This window comes from Ammospiza caudacuta, chromosome 17 (assembly GCF_027887145.1).
Source record: "Ammospiza caudacuta isolate bAmmCau1 chromosome 17, bAmmCau1.pri, whole genome shotgun sequence".
Taxonomy (NCBI): Eukaryota; Metazoa; Chordata; class Aves; order Passeriformes; family Passerellidae; genus Ammospiza; species Ammospiza caudacuta.
The window spans coordinates 3,481,015-3,500,470 of record NC_080609.1 but is presented as its reverse complement, the minus strand read 5'-3'; the positions used below and the strand labels follow the sequence as shown (position 1 = coordinate 3,500,470).

The 19,456-nt window shown below is 42.9% G+C and overlaps 1 protein-coding gene across 2 annotated transcripts in view; it reads right to left on the bottom strand.

Annotated features, from left to right (window-relative positions):
- ADCY9 (adenylate cyclase 9) overlaps positions 1-19,456 on the bottom strand; it is an 84,031-nt gene that overhangs the window by 37,485 nt on the left and 27,090 nt on the right. For both annotated transcript variants that reach the window (XM_058815683.1, XM_058815682.1), the window contains exon 2: positions 962-1,134. In XM_058815683.1, coding sequence (XP_058671666.1) covers positions 962-1,134 — 173 coding nt within the window. The remainder of the gene's footprint in view (positions 1-961; positions 1,135-19,456) is intronic.

The following is a 19,456-nucleotide window of genomic DNA, read 5'->3' as shown; positions in this document are numbered from 1 at the left end:
ACTGGGAGCAGAGGCAGGGTAAAGGTGCCCTACTCATGCTCTCCTAATCCAGAAACAAATGAGAAGCAGTAAAAATGAAGTAGCATGAAAATTATCCAATTATCCTCACATCAACTCTGTCAGCTGAGTCTCAAACCTGAGTTGAAGAGATGCAGTCAGGAGTGACCACACTGAAGTGTAAGGACAGGGACCTGCAGATGGCCACCCCTGGCTCTGACATTTGTGCCCACCTCAGGCAGCCCAGAAGAAGGAATTCTTAGCACAAATGAAAAGAGAGAATAGACATCTGTTGTTTGGGAAATCTGCTCTGAGATGGAAGATGGAGAGTAACAGCAAAGCTCTGAAGCAATACACATTGTTTCACAGATTTCCTTGTCAAGAGATCTTGTGAGAGGTGTGAACATAACAAAGTGTCATCATTCCTCCAAGCTGAATCCATACAAATCATTGCCCTCAGCTCCAGATATAGGTTTCTAGAGCAAGCAGATAAACCAATCTCCCAACCCACCAGAGCATTTTCTCCCATCACAAAAACAATCCAATTATCTTCTGCAGGGATGTCTGTTGAATACTCATGGAAAGGTTCACAGGTACATGACCTTCACAACAGAGGAACAGCAGAAGCAGCAAAACCAGAAAATCCCAGAAGTTACAGCAGCTGCATAAATCATATTCTTCCCCCCCATAAAATCCAGACCATTTAAAAAGCATCACTGACCTCTCAGAACTGAAATACAAATAGAAATATTTATGTGAAACCACCTTATTTCAGGGATTGTTTGCCAAGTGGGGAGCGAGCCATTTAACTTGGTACATTTTTCCTCCCTCAAACTGTTTTGTCACTCTAGGCACACACACCCATACATATGTAAATATGTAAAGCAGTGCATAAACAAGCCCATAAGGTTTCCCCAGCCCTGCTTTGAGATCTGTGCTGCTGGGCTTTGAGAGGACAGCTCACCTTGGGCTTCTCCACCTGTTTGGTTGTCTTGGAGGGGTCGCTGGAGCTGTCGGCCACCGACGTCCCCGGAGTCCTGGCTCCGTCTGCAGACTCCAAGCCAGGAAGCAAAGCTTGGGAACAGCTGCACTGGGGCTCCTTCACCTTCTGACCCGAGATCAGATAGGTCTTTAAACCTAGAACAAATAGAAATGACCAGTCAGAACTACAGAAAGGCAGAGAGAACACTGCTTTGGGCTTCTCAGACACAGTGACTACCAAAGCACTGCCAAGATTCAGGAATACAGCACACAGAAAAGACAGTGGCTGGGAAAAACAACCAGGAATTCAAATATGCTCTGTGCAAAGTGGTGACACAAAGGGTTCCCCAAATCTGCTGTTCCAGACACAAGAGGTGACTCCAACACACAGCAATGTGTACTCTCTTTATTCCATTTTCACTCACGTATTTATTCTATTTTCACTCATGTATTTCTGAAAAACACAGCTAAGACCTTATGCATTTGCTTCTAAGTCATAATTTGAGCTTTCACTTTAACTCTTTACTTCTGGAAAGGATCTGCAGCCTGGTTTTCACTGATATCTGTATTAATATTCTACTTCTGCAAAAGCAGCATGTACTCCTTCACTTGCCAGAGAGATGTCGTGAACATTACTTAGTGCTGGTAGCACATTGAGAAAGGAGATGGCATTTAAGTGCTAGAAATTCTGATGGGTTTTCATAGTTAGTGCAGACTTCACATTTTTAAAGAACAAAATCAATCTCCCTCTCTCGCACGTACACCCACACACGCCCTCTGCAACTGGTGTATGAATTGAAGCATAATTGGAAAGCAGATCCAATATTAAAGGCCAGGCTGGTAAACAGCAGGTTGTATCAAGCTGAGCTGTATCAAAAACCTGTTCAAAAAATGAAAGATCGGAATTTCATTTAACATAGCACTTCTTTTACATCCTTGAACTTTGTGCTGTGGTGTTCTGGGCTATTTCTAGACACAAAGGCTGAGAAGAAGCTCTTAATCACAGCTTTCTGAATTCACAGGCGTTCATTTGATTGCCACTGGATGGGCAATGTCCTGCTCAGCACGGAGGGGCACCAATGTTCCCCAAAAGGAGTGTGCACAAGGGGAAAATGTTCCTTTCTCTGTGCTGCCAGAGGCCACATTCCCAGGGGATGCTGCCCCAAATCCCCCCTGCCCCAGGCTCCTGGGATGGCTGCTGGGTCCCATCTGGGGCAGCTCTGCATCCCCTCCCTCACCCTGAGGCTTGGCTCCCAGAGCAGCCAGACAGGGCTGGCACAGCCATCACCCATTCAATTGGCTCCATGCACAGGGTGAGCACTGGAAATAGATGTGTCAAGCTGCAGCCTGAGGAAGAGGGCAGGTTCCTGCTCCCTGTGATAAGGTCACTCTCTCATAACCTCCTTCACAGACAGAAAATCATATTCCATAAACCCTGCTTTAGGTCTGCAATACACAACACAGACTGAACGTGGCCAAAACCTTTCCAATAAAAATAACTCAGGCACACTGAGAGCAATTTTGCAGTTTCTCTCTTTATTCCACATGACAAGCAGCACAGAAAGCCACATCCCTACCCACCATGTCCCCCTCAGGCTCCAAAGCTGCTGGGAAAGCTCTGCTGCTCTCAGAGCTCCAAAGCCAGGCACACTTGCTGGCATCTCGAGATGTTACACCATAGCCAATCTTTATTTTTATATCATTTATAGCAGTGCTCAGATTTTATTTGGCAGTGCTGCTTAATAAAATCCTGACTGCTGCTGGCTTCCAGATGTCGAGTTCTCTCTTTCAGACTTCTGCTGATGGGGGCTGTTGTTTAGGAATTCACCACAATCAGCTCACAATTATATGTTTACTGTGGTAAAGGCTGGAGCATTAACTGACTACTCCTATTTTTAAAAGCTACCTTAAAGCAACAGGAGCAATTTCCCTGCTCCTATTATTTCCTCCAATTTTTTTCCTACACAAACATCTTTCTTTGTTTATTGTACTTTTGAAAAAGCACTTTTCATGTCTTACTGTGCCGTGCAGGAAAATTATTTTGTCAATCTTGTTGCATGCAGTAAAATTACCTCCAGTTTGAGCTCCACACCGAGGAAAAGGAGGAAAAGGAGGAAAGGCTACAACACACCACACACTACAAATGGATCTGGGAAAGCAGAATCCCAGTCTGAAACATCAACTCCTTGACCCCACTGCCCACCTTGTCCTCTCCATCCCTGCCAACCCCACCAGCCCTCAGCACATCAAGAGCAGCCACTCTTTCCTCCAGGCTTTAAATGTGGCTAAAATGCTTGGTTGTTGGCACCAAGGACTCTAAAAATCTCTGTATTCCCTCCTCGTGCTCCCAGCCCCACCATATCCCTGCACAAGGAGTGTTACTCAAAAAGGGAAATTTAAATTGGGACAGAAAGAGAAAAACCAATATCCTGTATGTGTTTTGTGTGGAGCCAACAGGAGAGCTAGGAGGAGAAAAAAGTTATTTTTTTAAAGTTTTGGAAAAAGAGAGGTGTAAAAACCTCTCATCTTTACAAAACTTTGCTAACATGGTTTAGCTGATACTTGTTTGTTATTAAATCCCTATGATGGGAAAACTCCATTTACCTCAGTGTTCCTTGGAACTCTGAGACACTTCACAAAGCACCTCCCAGGCTGAGTCTGAAATATTTGGGTAGAAAAAGCGTCATTAATTGAGTAGAACTGTACTGGTGTAACTAAAATGCATCATTTGAGAACTGCTCTTCCTCCTTTGACATTTCCAGGGAATTGGTACAACCAGCACTGTCATTTTCCACACAAGCAGGGAGTGAAAAACATCCACAGCAGCACCTTTAAATCAATTAAGTAACATGACAATAAGGAATGAATAAATAGAGGAGCTGCTATTTTATGTGAAAATGCAATTTTTGGTCTGTGTTGCTGCGCAACCAAGTAACTCAAGACATGGCAATGCAGAAAATGATATGAGGTGCTTGGAGTGCTATTTATAAAGGCCAAGATCAATCTTGTACTCACTTCCTTCCCCAAAATTTATCCAAAATAAATGCTGAAGCACAACCTCAAAGTGCCTGATAGCAAATCTGTCCTCTGGCAAGCTTTAACCTGCAATTCTGCTTTTTCCAGAGGTGGTTCTTGGAAGGAAAGACAGGGAACAGGCTACAACAACCCCAATAATCCAACAGAACACAGTAATATTTTCTGCCTTGGGAAAAAACTGAGCTCTCTGGTGTTTCTCTGAGGAACACAAACCATTCCTTTCACTGCTCTTCAAGGTCTGAGATCCTGTAAGCATTATAAAGAATAACAGCTCCTGCACACTGAGCCAAAACACTCATTGCTTGAAGTCATCTACTTTGAATATTGACATGGCAGTGTTTGCAAAGTGTATTTTTGACAAAATAATAACAGATGAGATCTTCATAGAACGGCTGTGGCTTTCTTAGTCCTACTACTGTGGAATTTCAGAAGCATTAGTGAGTCTCTGTACTTGGCTCCTTCCTTCAGATTGCCTTGCTTTGATCCCTGGCATTTCTCTGAGCTTACAAAAACAGCAAACCCACCCCAACCACTAAAAACCACTGCTAAGAACAACAAAAAATCAGATGCATGTGCTCACACACAAATTCTTTTCCATCTGCACAAAAATAAACAGGAGTTATTATAAATAAGGCTGGGTATAAACATCCCAGGCTTCCCCCAGGTTGTGGTGGCGTGAGAAAAGCCAGAGGCTGTGAGCAGAGGGGATTCAGGAGCACAGGGAGAGGCTCCAGCTCCCTCCTGCCATGAGAAAAGGGGATTCAGGAGCACAGGGAGAGGCTGCAGCTCCCTCCTGCCATGAGAAAAGGGGATTCAGGAGCACAGGGAGAGGCTGCAGCTCCCTCCTGCAGTGGGAAAAGGGGATTCAGGAGCACAGGGAGAGGCTGCAGCTCCCTCCTGCAGTGGGCAGAGGGGATTCAGGAGCACAGGGAGAGGCTCCAGCTCCCTCCTGCCATGAGAAAAGGGGATTCAGGAGCACAGGGAGAGGCTGCAGCTCCCTCCTGCCATGAGAAAAGGGGATTCAGGAGCACAGGGAGAGGCTGCAGCTCCCTCCTGCAGTGGGAAAAGGGGATTCAGGAGCACAGGGAGAGGCTGCAGCTCCCTCCTGCCACAAGCAAAGGGGATTCAGGAGCACAGGGAGAGGCTGCAGCTCCCTCCTGCCATCCCCAGGGATACCCAGAGCAGCCCTGGGGTGAATCCCCATCCCCAGCAGGGCCTGCAGAGGAAAAGCAGCCCAGGTAATGTGTGGGAAGTTACTGGCCAGGAAGCAACAGGGAAAGGGAGAGGGAAAATATTTTGATCCTTCAAGTCCTTCATTCAGACATTTACTCCTTCCTTTCAGCTCATTTATCCTCACTGCTTCAGGTCAGAAGTTGCTGTAATCCAATCTAATCTGATTTTTACATTAGGAGAGGACATCCCTCCATGCATCTGTTTAGGACAGGATGTCTTTTCCTGCAGGAAATGAGGGATTAACACAAATACTGATAAGAAATTCTTGAACAAAATATTCAAGTTTCAATTTTTGATGCTTTCTGTTTGGAAATGAAACTTTTTACCTCTCTGTTGATAACACACAGGAAAATTTCTTTCTCTAGCAAAGATTTTTACACCTCTAATGTCTCTGTGTAAGAAATTCAAATTCTTTTGAAATGCTTCTCAGCACTGATTTGAAAAGAGACTAAAAACAATGGCAACATTTTCAGTCATTGCCTTATGGATTCATTTCATCAAAATATAATCTCACTTTTCTCATACACCCCTGTTCCTCCCTCCCTGGATCACTTCACCTTTTTAGCTGCACTATGGGCAGTTTAACAGGTGAGCATCCTTTTCTGATTAAATGTTTGCCACTCCACAGCCCTCTGTGTTGGGAGACAGCAACATTCCTTCTATTGATGTAATAAAATCCAAATTGTATTGATTACAACCCCTTTGACCAAACAGCTTTATATTAATGCTGCTCTTTCACTGTTTAACTTTCCAACATTTCCCTTGCAGTCTCCTTGCTTTAACCATTTAATCACATCTCAGGTCTGAGCTCCTTTCTGAACTGATGGATAACTCATTTCTGGGTTGTGCTTCTCTGCAATCCATCAGCTTTTTGCTTTCTCTTTTTACAAAGACAATAAAAACTTTCCTCCATGCCTTTTAAAGACATCTTTGCACTTTATCAAGAAAATACTGATATTCAGGCACTGCCACTCTAGGGAAAGGAAACACAGACCAATGGTGAGGTTTCCTCATACAATAAAAGGTGCTGCTCCACAATTTCATTAGACTGACTTGCTCTATAAAATAAATTATTCACTGTGATTTCTGGTATGTAACATGATTGGCAAATAGTAACTAAAAAAATCCCATCAATGTATTTACTTCTAATTGCAGGTTTTTTAGGCATCTCACTTTTCTGTGCTGGTTGGTTTGTTTTTTTCCCTTGTCAAAGCCCAAATGATTTTTCAGGCACTAACCTACCTTATCATGCAATAATCCAGCACAAATCACCAGTCCAGGAGCTTTAGCATTCTTGGGTCCAAGCTGAATCTAAAGATGACTTCCAGTAGCAAATATTCTCCCTCATTCTTAAAGTTCAACAGTTGCCAAATCTGTATTTATGGGGACTGTCTTCTCCCTTTATTACAGCCAGGGAGTTCACACAAATTTCTTCCTTCCTCCCTGCACAACACGGAACTGGGATTTTACACCACCACAACAAAAAGCTGTTGTTTTGTCACCACTCAAGGTTTAGTTTGGGAATTAGGGAACATTTTTCAGAGAAAGGACAGCCAGGCATTGGAAGGGCAATGAGAATGGCCAGGGCTGCAGGGCCACCAGGAGCCTTGTCCTGCCCTGCCCTCCCCTTGTCCTCCTCATGCTCACAGCAACCTGGGCCACCAAAGCAGATTCCTCCCCACGTGTTGGATTTAGTTCTTTTTTGACTTAGACATGGGGTAACTAAGAGAGGGTTTAAAAATTTTTATTCTATTTTTAGTCTCATGAGAAGGGTGAGACAATACAGATGTTATCATTCATGCTATTACAATTAGAAGCTAACTATTTCTTAATTACGATATATATAGATATATAGTTATTTATTTTATATTTTATTTATATATTATTATATATTAATATATTAAAATATATTATATCTTAATATATTAATATATAACAATATATAAAATATATCATATATTAAAATAAATTATATATTTATTTATATATTATTATATATTAAAATATCTTAATATATTAAATATTATTTTTCATCTCTTTATATATTATCTTATTTTGATATAATTATTTTATATTTTATATATTTATGTGTTTATTACATATATGTAATTATTTTATTATATATTTTATAGTTCTATTTCTCTCTCAACAATGTCTCTTATTCTATAGTATTTCTTAGTAAACATTTATGTCAAAGTTTACACACAAATGTATACTGTGTGAGCCTTCTGTCAAGATTTAAAAATTTTCTATGAATTTATTTCCCACACACACACAATTAATGAAGAGTTTTATGTTAATTTTTATAACCCCATAATAACCCCATGTTTGGGGTTATTGTGAATTTATTATTATAAATAATATAACTATTATTAGTAGTAGTATTATTAGTATTAGTATTATTATTGTTATTATTATGCTAATTCTTATAAACCCAGCTTACCTATTTCTACTCCTCCTACAAACCAGGGTGTGTGTAACATCACACACAGTAGTTCAAGACCAAATACACCCTACAGACCCACATCATCATATCTATTCTTGAAAAACAGTCAGGGAAGCACCAGTAAAGGTAAACACAATGCATCTGACTGCTCTGATGGAGGCTGTGCAGAATAACATGACAAAAATATTCATGAGGTTTTATTTCTATTTTAAAGCCCTAAAAATACCCCTAAGAGAATTCCAGCTTTTTATCTGCAGATATTTCAGTGACAAAGCTGGAAGCCAGAATCACACCACTGTCTTTTATACAGCAGGCTTTGTGACACTCACTCTGCAGGGCTGCACAAAAGGACATTGCATATAAAAAATATATATAAAAAATTGGATTTATTTCCCCCAACCTGCAAAGCAATGAAGCAAGTCCCACTCTCTAACCCACAGAAACCACTTCCAGCTCAGTGCAAACAAAGCCTGTAACCCAAAGCACTGAGATTCCAAACAAGCCTACCTGGAAAAGCACTTTCAATGTATGGAGCAACATTTCCTGTGGCTAAAATGAGAAAGAGAATTTCTGAGCCAACTTGCTATCTTAGGTCTCTGGAAAGCAGAAACAATGATAATAAGAAACAGAACTTTATAGACTGGAGAGACAAAAGAAACTCAAAAAAGCCAAAGCCCCAAACCTATCCCCATAATCTCCAAGGAAGATCTGCAGAGAGCCAGAGAAACCAGAGGCATCTTCTGTATTATGGTAAACTGCTCTTTTCCTTATGCCTCCTTTGTTCAGCAAAATACTTATTTTTGATCTTTTGATCCTCCAACAGACAACAGTGGGTTTGCAAAATGCTGATCAACAACACATGTGTAATTTTGGTATTCAACATCTGCCAGTTTTAAGTGGGGAACCCTGGACCCAAACCCACAATTTACATTTCTAGCTAAGCTGCAGAAAGGAAGTTGCAGGCTGGTAATCCATCCATGTTCGGCGTCTTTTATCTTCTTCTCACCTGGGTGAGATAAAATAACCCAGCCAAAGGAAAAACACAGCAGAAAAAGGCCTAGGCAAACATGCAGCTCAAACACACTGGTCCAGCTGCCACTGCTGGCTCAGAAATATAAATATATATATATATATATATATATAAAAAAATTATTATTTTTTAACTCTCCTGGCAGATGAAAGAGGCTGAAGAGAGACTGATTCCTACACTCTGCTGGTGCCCAAGTGCCTCAGACCACAGCCTGAGAGTGAAGAGCAGATGAGCCCATTCCCTGCAGTGACTCTGGGTTTTTAACTCATTTTTTCACCTCAGTTCAGCTCACAGCTTGTCACCTTAATAGCACAGAAAAGCAAGTTTAAGGAAAGGTAAGCCTGGGATTTTGCAGTCTTGCCAGGGGCAAGGGAAGCTTGAAGTCCAGCGAATTTACTAACATGCTGCAGAGAAGAGATCCTGTCCTAAGGGTCCCTCACAAAACCTAGGAGATATATCATGTTCCTACATTTAAAGCTAAAAAGAGGCCCTAATTCCAGCTCTAGGATGTTGGGGATTAACTGGTAAAAATACTGTCTGGCTTTTACTGACACTGCTCAGCCACCCTGTAAACTCTCCTGCAGTCTGGGTCACGAAAACAAATTCCATGATGCAATGCCACGCCTGAAAAGGCATCTGCTATTATTTTATTGACATTATTTTTCACATTTATTGACAATCCCTTTGCCCTCTGTGTTAATTTTAACACCTGGAAAGGAATAAACATGCTATGAGAACCAGAAATGTTTGAACAATGCAGGTGGCCAAAGCACAAGTCACCCAAGCAAATGAGGGCATGGCACTTGCAGGGGGGTCCAAACACTTCAACAATTATTATATTCCTCCCACAGAATGCCTTTTCTGGAAACAGAAATAATAATGAATTAGAAACTGAATCTAATAAAGACACAGCCCATTCAGAATTCATAATTTCACTGCTGGAGTGGGAATGAGGTGCCAGAGCAGAGGTGGAAGAGCAGAAGGAGCAGGGATGGAGACCGAGAGCCTCAGCCCCAGTGCAGCCACTGCCCAGCAGTGTCCAGCTCCTGCTGCTGCCCCTGCAAACTGGGAGCTGTGGGATGCAGAGCTCCATCCTGTGAGTGTGGCTGCAGTGAGGTAAAGCAGGTGTAAATACACTTTTGACACACAAAATGCCACTTTTGGCAGCTCAGGACTCTGTGCTTCAAGGAATATTATAAGGTCACAGCACTGTGAAGTCTTTTGAAGACTTTACTGAGAGTCTTTTTCTTCCAGTTTCTTGTTCCGGATGCAAATGTGGGTTTGGAGTTTTTTCTCCCGCTCATCACTGCCAGGAAGGTACCTCAGAGCCCAAACCCAGCCAGCCAAGGCCAGAACCGACCCCAGCAGCTCCACAATGTCAAACACAGGGCACAGATCAGTCCCTGGGGCTCTTCTGCAACACAAATCCATTACACACATCCCTGTCCACACCTGAAACCCCCGCTGCATGGCAGCAGCATGGAAGGCAGCAGGATGACAGAGGAAACCTTTGGGAACAGTTTTCTGTATTGCCTCTGCCATCCAAGCTTTTGGGCAGGATCTGTCCACGTTTCCCTGGTGAATTTGCACACATGGGAAGTTCTGACATTCCACATCACCCAAAGAGTGCAGCAATCCTTTGGGATGTGTAGAATATACTTTCAAAACTTCCTTTTATTATAAACAAAAAAGCATTTCCAACTTAAAACCACTGTGGGAGGGAAACAAGCAATGTGAACACGGCACAGGAGATATCTCCAAGGCAAGGACTTCAAACAATTTATTTAAACAGCGGCATTATAAACCAGAGATCTATGAACAGATAAGGATTTCTCAACAAAAAAATTCCACTGCTCTAGACAGGACAATTATACAAAGCCACAAACATCCAGAAAGACATCATATATATTACATTTTCTTCCCACACAGTAGCTGGCATACCTCAGGAACTATGGATGGCTGCACCAGCCTCTGCTACACACAGGCAGAATTAAAAAGAAGTCAAAGAGAGGCTCTAGGTGCAAGTTTTCTTAGCTCCAGGCTTTTAAGAATGGAAAATCATTCATTTTAAACTAAAAAGGCGAGGCCACAGTGAAAGCAGTTGGAAGCTTATTAAAATCCCACCCAGGAAAATTCCACTTGGGACCAGAGGATGCCACCTATCTTTTTGATTGATATTTCAGAATTAATGAATAACAAACGTGCAGGATGGAAGAGAGGACTCCAATAAAGAACAATAGTCTGATGCAACTGGAGCCTGCTCGGCCCATGGTAACCGAGTGAGCTATTGTGGCTCTCTGGACTAACACTTTTAATAGAATCCAGATTCAATTTAAACAAGACTTTAGAAGCCTGTTTTGTTCTACTGCTGCAATCCCTTTGTGTTGACAGGGCTCTACCATCAGGCAAATTCTTTCCCTGTTGCATAATGCAGGTAGCTGGATGCTTAATCAGCATTTTACAGGGAGCAGGGCAATCCCACAGGCTGGCAGTGTCCTGTGCTCCAGGGATTCAGAGGGAAGCAAAACCCAAATCAGCTCAAATCCACGTGCAAAGCTGGTGGGCTCTGCATGGGGAACACAAGTACCTTCCACGTTGTTACCTTGAACAACAATTCATTAGCTTGATTAGCCTTAAGACATACTCAGAGAACATAAAAGATTCGTCCTTAAGGGATCAAATGAAAAGAAGTAAATCTGCATATCTTAGATTATTCCTGCATTAAAACATAGGGTTTTTAAAAAGTTGTATATGTCTGTGTATCAGTGCTCCAAGCAAAGAAAAAGGTCACCTGGGGTCCCCAGCACAGGAAGGACATGGACCTGTGGGGAGAGAGTCCTGAGGAGGTCACCAAGGTGAGCAGAGGGATGGAGCAGCTCTGCTTTGAGGAAAGCCTGGGGGAATTGGGAATGTTCTGCCTGGAGAAAAGAACCTTTGGGGTGACCTAATTGTGGCCTTCCAGGACCTGAAGGGAACCTGCCAGGAAGATGAGAGAGACTTTGGGCAAGGGCCTGGAGTGACAGGAAAGGAGGAATGGCTTCCCACTGTCACAGAAGGGCAGGGTTAGATGGGTTATTGAGGAGAAATTGTTCCCTGTGAGGGTGGGGCAGGCCCTGGGAAGCTGTGGCTGCCCCTGGATCCCTGGCAGTGTCCAAGGCCAGGCTGGACAGGGCTTGGAGCAGCCTGGGACCGTGGCAGGTGTCCCTGCCCATGGCATATTTAGGGAACAAGATGAGCTTTAAGGTCCTTTCCAACTCAAACCATTCCACAATTCTATGATCATTTCCCCACATGCCATCAGAGCCCACCAGCACAGTTTGAAGAGTTGATGTTTATACCAATTACTTGTTCAACACATTTTATTATTAGATCAGTTAATAATGGTATTTCTTCCCCCATCCAGGATCTTTGGTCAGAACTGACAAGTTACCCAGTGAGCAAGCACAGTTTTGACAGAGCCTGCAAAAAATGCTGCTCATCACATGGGCTGGAGTTGAGCACACATATTCCAACACTTGGGAAGCCAGCATTCCTCCCCAAGGATTGCTGGCTGAGGGAACCATGTGAGCACCAGGGTATTTATTCAAATTGGCTGCAAGAAGCCAGACAAACAGAAATCATGTTGCAGTAGTGAATTCAGTCATTTCACAACTCCCCCAGCGCCGAGCCTTGTGCAATCCAAACAGGCAGTTGTAATTCCAGGTAAGTTGTTATTCATAACTCACACACCACTTGTTTACATGTGGTTGACAGTTTTAAATGGTTACTAATTCAGTACTGAAAAATAAAGCTAATGCAAATAAAACTGCTGCAGGAGGCACTTCAGAATAACAATATCTCACAGTGGTATAAACACTGGTGAGGTGGTGAAGAAGAAACTCCCAAGAGCTGCCACCACCTAAGTATGTATCCCTATAGAGCTGTATTTTAACTGGCAAGCTTCAGCCACTGAGTATTTGCAGTGTTTCTAGCTCAAAATAAGAATTTCAGAGCCACTGCTCTTTTCAGAACAGCTACATGAGTGTTGTGTCTCCCCCAAGCAGAGGATCAGCTTTTCAGTTTATTCCCCTCCTTAGGTAAAATTGTAAGCAAATAATCAGTCCCCAAAATAAAAACCATCTGAAAGTCCAAAAACAAAGTTAAAAAGGAAATATTACCAGAAATGTGTTTATTTACACAGTCAAAATGTTTCTGAAATTCCTTCCATTTCCTCAGTGTACAACACTGAAGAAACCTCCAGTCCTGACAGGCCACATTTGAATTGCCCCTCCTCTTTGCACGCCAGGCTGGATCCACAGCATGGATCTCTTCCACCCAGGTGACACTAAACCCATCCTGGAGATGGATCAAGAGTTGCTACACGTGGGGCAGGCCCTCAAGGCCACGGGGCTGCAGTGATGCTGGCTGCAGGACAGCCCTGTCACCCGGTGAAAAGGACACCGTGCTCTTGGCTGGGCAGCGTGGTGGGACAGCCATGGCCAGCTCTTCACTGGAAGAGTCTTCTCCAACAGCTGATCCAACCTCCAGTGAAGGTTTCCACCTTGTGCTCCTCGGCCAAGGCACCCAAACTCTGAAAGCACCACAACCAAGAATCAGGAATTGTGGAATGGTTTGGGTTGGAAGGCACCTTAAAACCCATCTAGTTCCACACCCTCCTGCCATGAGCAGGGACTTCTCCACTAGACCAGTTCCAACCTGGCCTTGATCTTCTAGGACATTCTACTGCTCTCCCCAATGGATCACTGTCCAGTGGAGTTCACTGTATCTCTTATTTCTGGAAAACACCATGAAGGGCAAAAAGGGTGATGACGCTCCCCACCCCCAAAACTGCAAGGACAGAAAACAAATTCTCTGTCACACAAGCAGCTGCTGAGGGTTTTAGCTCATCCCTCAGAGCTCCTAGCACAGAGGAGCCAAACACCCGGGTGAGGAATCATCAGAGTTCACAGAAATATTTTGTACCAAGCCTTAAACCATGTGTGGTGACCACAGGTGAACCTGTGCTCCTGTGCACTCACTGCAAATGCTGGAGCACTGCAGCAGCACGTACCTCACCAAGTAACACAACACATGGATTATAACATGATTCATGCCCATAAAGTACATAACACAGGCAATGAATTCTTTCATGTATCCACAGGAACACCCAAAGAAACAGATATGGAGATTTGTCACTTGGTACCCAACAGATTTGCTTGATCACCATTACATCATGTCAGTAAATCTATCCAGTGGGAAGGACATTAAATAACATGCAGTTAAAGAAACATTCTCTAAATGCACATCCATTGAAACATTCTATTTGTTCTTTTGAAATGAGTCCACCCCCATGCTCCCAGCAGCAAATCTTTGCCCAGTGCTGATGCTCAAACCTATTTTTAAGGGTGAAGGAGGTACCAGCATCACCACACAAACAAGAAGTCCTTCAAGTGACATAAACCAGACATGGGTAAAATCAGCATTTCTGTTTCTCCCAGGTTTGAATATTCTATAAATCATCTATTATTATTCTCTGCACTTGGACCAGTACTGGCAGCCTAGCACATACCAGAGCAAGCCCCCAACCAACAGCTCCTCCATCAGCTCATGGCCCACATTTGATTTTTTCATCCTTTGCAAAAACACTCTCAGACTTTGTGCTAATAACTAGCTGATTACATTTCAAACCCTCGGGCTAGAAGTTATTACTGGGGAGTGCAGGAATGTGTCTGGAATGCAAAAACAACGGGGGTGAAAAATCAGTGGGCTCTGAGCTGGTATAAATAGATAGTTCCCTGTGGAAACTCATCTCCTCTCAAAAACCAAACCCAAAGACAGTGCCCCTTATCTCCTCCAGTTAATCTCATTGGAGAACTGAGTCAGCCATCTCCCAGCCCTTAGAAGAGGGATGTCCAATCTCCACAAATCCATCAATAATGTTTTGTTGTGCTCGCATGCCAGACAGAGAAGCACCCTGCGTAATCTGTTGATAAACTCACGTAAGAGACGGCAGTTTCGTGATATGCCAAATGCTTCACATCTTGGAAAGAAATGGGGGAAAAGTTATTCTTAGGGAAGCTTTCTCCATGGTTGAATGATGGCAGGTTTATTGACAGAAAGTTTCTGGTATGCAAACTTACTGTGGTCCAAGCAGATTCCTGCATCAGCCTCCACCTGGAAGTTCAAGCTGAGGATTAAGCCGTGAGATCATCACTGAGGTCTGGTCTCTCCTTGCAGTCTCTGCAAGGGGGTTTCAGCACTCAGCAAGAGAGCAGCCCTGCAAAGGCTGTAAACAGGATTTATGGCATCCATGGAAATTAGGGATCCATCCCCCCAGTTTGATTTTTGGGGCTTTGTGCTGCCTCTGTGTAACTTACATCCCTTCTCACTGAGTTATTCTCAATCACTTTGAGGCACAGAAGACACTGGGGAAAGTAAAGATTATGGGTCTCCAGAAGAAGACTGTTGTAAAAACAACCTATTTATTTGCAGCCTTTAGGCAAAAAAAAAAGCTTTAAAAACAACCTAAAGAATTAAGATCAAATGAAAGCACAGAAACAAAGAAAATATCCCCTTTCCCATCACACTCTAAAAAAAAAAAGCTCTTGGCTGTGCTTAGAAAAACTGAAAGAAATCCAACAAAGACTAAATATTTCCCTAACCTCTGTATTTGCCTCTCTGATGCTGCTGCCATTTGCTGCCACAACTCTGTTAGAATTGGAAGAGACAACTTCATAGCCCAATTCCTTTGTACTTCCACAGAATCACTTGCCTAATGAAGTCTTTCATGGCTTATTTGAAGATTTAAGCATTCAAAACCAAAATTCCTCAATGAAGAATGAAGTGTTTTGTGGGATTACTCTTTCCCTGAGGTTAGGGATCAAGGTTTCTCAGAAACACCATGAGTCACAGTGGTTTTAGCTTACTCATCTTAAAAAGTGTGGGTTTTTTAATCTGATAACAAGCAATTCTTTTTTTCAAAAGTATTTGAGACAACTTGTTTGAATGAGAAACAGAATATGCTTTTTGTTATCCTCACACTTGTGTAAACTATTTTATGCAAAGGGAGGATTTTATAACCAACTTTTGACATTTTTCAGCATGACCCTGAGATAACCAGTATGAGCTTTTGCTGGTTTAGAAGCAACAGCTTATCTAGAGTGCAGCAAGGCAGCTGCACACCTCAGAGGGGCAGAGCAAAAAAGAAGAGAGAAAAAAAATCACAGTGCTAAAATCACCATTTGATTTACAATATCTTCCCTCAAGGAAACTGAAATTAAAGACTGATATCACAGAATGGTTTCAGATAGAGTGCATGATTTACAGGTGAGCTCACAGCTTGCTCAGTACATCTATTTCTTGGCACCAGCACCAAAATCCACTCTAAGTTTTCACATCACTGTGTGTACAGAGAGATCTCTGCTCTTTATGGATATTTTGCCCTCCTGAGTGGATTTATGACTTCGTTTCACTTGTCCTGTTGCTCTTGCACACTTTCATTCCTTAATCACCAACAGATAAATCATAGATGAATTTGATGTCAAAATAAAAGCTTGTCCTCCTAAATTATTAAGTTTAAAAAACTTTGTTAAACTTGTTTAATGTTCATACTTTTCAATAAATGAAGAAATATGTTGTAAACATAGTTTTGAATATAAAGGAAGACATGTTACTGCTGTGGGTATCATAAGCAGGAGATTTTTCTGCCTTAAAAAGCATCATCACAGGGTATCTCAGAAACACCAAGAAAATCAGAATGGTAAGTATATCATGATACACAGAAACATGGAAATACACATTGCTAATAAAATGGGGCTTGTTCCACTTGGGACACTTCCCTAGGCTGGAAACCTCTACTCATGGTTCTCAGGAAAATGAAGTTTCAAAATGAAAAGCATTATCTTCCTACAGAGCACAAAACCCAACCTATACCAGGTTTTTTTTGGTGCTAAATCCATAGGTTGCTTTTTTTTTCCAGTTAGCTTCCTAGCCCAAGAAAGGTCATTTCAATTTCTCATTGATCTGTGCCATTGGAATCTCATGCAAGACTTTGCTTGAGGAACTGGAATGGAACTGTATGAACTTAAAAGTGAGAAAATAAATATTTTTCTAATAGTTACTGGAGGGCTCCACTGAGTCACAGCCATCTAACCAAGGTGATACAGAACAGCTGGGAATATACAGAATATGGAATTCATACACTATTTCCTAGAAAGAATTTCTCATACCAAGCCTATACAGTAGTTTTAATTTTCTTTTTTTATTTATAAAGCTGCCCTAGTGTTAAGGAGCAAGGTCTGCTTTTAAAAGGAGGTGTGCTTTTCATCTTTTCTGTCAGAAGCATAGAAGTTGTTTACTTTAGAGGAAAACTGATTATTTGAAGTCTGCTCTCCCATTAGCACCAGAGCACAAGCAAAGCATTTATCTTTTCTGCTGGACCTGGATTGTGCATGCATGCAGGGAAGCTGCACTTTCTCTCCCAGGCAAACCAGCAAGCACAGAAGCCTGGGGGGGGAAAAAGATAATTAAAAATAAAATGTAGCTGTGCTGACTGCATCCTGAAGCTGTTATTTTGGGGTGGAAGCTGTGCTGCCCCTGGGCCCTCTCCATGGCTGGTATCTCCTCAGTTTGCACATCCCTGCTGTGCCTGCAGCTGGGGCTGCCACAGGAACCCTGGCTGGAAATGAAAACAAAGGTGCTCCTTTCCCTCCCTCCCTCTGCTTCTGTGTGTGATCAGATGGATCATCTGCACCTCCATCTCTCTGTGGTTTTATTCCCTCTGTTTCACTCCAATGAGAAGAGATGAAATCCATCTTGTAATTACTATTTGAAATGTTTCTCCTGAAAAAGAGGGGATAAATCAAAATCTATGCAAAGGAAGAGCACAAGTCTTCCCAAAGCAGCTAAAATCCTCAGTGCATCTGCAGGAAGGAGGCTGATTTTCTCTCTCAGCCTCTCCCACCGTGTTTGCCTCGCACAGATGAGCCTCAGTGGCTGGGAGAGAGGGATCCTCTCTCCTTGTGGCTGCCTCAGCCTGAAAGCAAGATCTGAGAGCAAGGTTTGGCACTTACCCTCCTCATTCTGCTGGGATTCACAAAGATCTGTTTGCTGGAAGCTGATGAGGTGAAGCTCTCAAATGGAGTTTTTGTCACCAAGTGCTGCACCCAGGTTTGTTCTGGCTCCTTGCCACACAGAATGACAGCTCAGTTTGCAGATCTCAGTCTGAGCAAGATGACAACTTCATGTCACCACTGAGTTCACAATGCCAAGCTGGGAGCAGTCAACAGACCAGGCTGCTCTTCAGAGGGACCTCAGCCCTGAGAGCATCCCAGTGAGCACTAAAACAGCACCTGGAAATCCACCCCCAGCTCTGGGCTCCCCAGGGATGCACTGGGGTGACACCAGGGAGGGTGACACCAGGGAGGGTGACACCAGGGAGGGTGACACCAGGGAGGACCCCACAATGATCAGGGGGCTGAAGTACTTGGTGTGTAAGGACAGAGCTGGGTTTTGGGAGCTCTGAGAGGAGGAAGCTACAATCACCTACCAGAGCAGGCTCTCCACAGAGGAGCACAGCACCAGGCAGGATGTGACAAGGACAAGTTACAGTGGGAGAGATGCCTAAAACCAGCTCCAAACCTCTGCTGAGCCTGAGTTTGGACAAGGCACCTTCAGAGGTCCCTCAACAGCCTGTGTGTTATGCTGTTTAACCAAACCAATGGAAATCAAATGGCTGCCACATAGAAAACGACAGGAAAAGTCAGATTTCCCTCCAAGATCTGCTGTGTGCCCCTCTGGTTTACATTGTCACTGATGCAGCAGAACACATAGGCAGGTAGAAGTTTTCCAAGTTATTGTCATACTTGGCTTTAAAACTCCATTTCATGCTCTAATTTTCCCAGAGAAAGGTCATATTAGGTGAATTCTTTGAATTCAGGTAAATATGAATTCCTTTTAGTTGAGATTTCAACATTTTCAACATTTTTCCTTCAACATTCTTACTGTTGTTTCTTCAGAAACAACAAGTAGGTTAGAAATGAGAAATTCCTGCTCTGTTCTGAGGAATTTCCACCATAACCTCACATGGCCTTGGAAAACACTGACCACATTACTGGGACTGCATTTCTGCACCATCAGTGAGATGTCTATGTGGGGCAAGACCTCCTGATTCACAGTGGGAAATCCAATTTTCAGGTCCTGTTGCTGAAAGGAAAAAAATTCCAGAGGTGAACTGGTTCACCTGACTCAAAGCATGAAGGTTACAGCTGAAAAGTATCCATGTGAAATGCCACAGGAGTTATTTTTATCCCTCCCTCTCATTTAAATTTAAAGCAGGACAGCAGTAGTGATACTGTGAGGTGCTAATGTTGTTGAAATGCAAGGGGAATCAATAGTTTTTCCACGAAGAGAGAGCTTGGAAAAGGAGATGAGCAGTTTAAAACTGCTTCACCTCTGCCAGCAGCAGCTTCAGCCACCTCCTGGATACCCAAAACCCAAATTATCTCCAACACCTCACTTCTACCAAACACACTAATTTTTCTCTCATCTCTAACAAGTCCTTAGCTTGCACACTCTCAACAGCTCTTCTGAGTTAACATAATGAATAAAAAATATGCAGCATATTGAATTAAAAGAAAAAAATAAAATCTGGGAACAGCTCTGCCAGCTCTGGCTCTGCCATGCAGATTTGGTCCCTCCTGCACAGGAGACAGGAGGCAGAGCACACTCACAGCCACCCACCTCCCAGCTCAGGA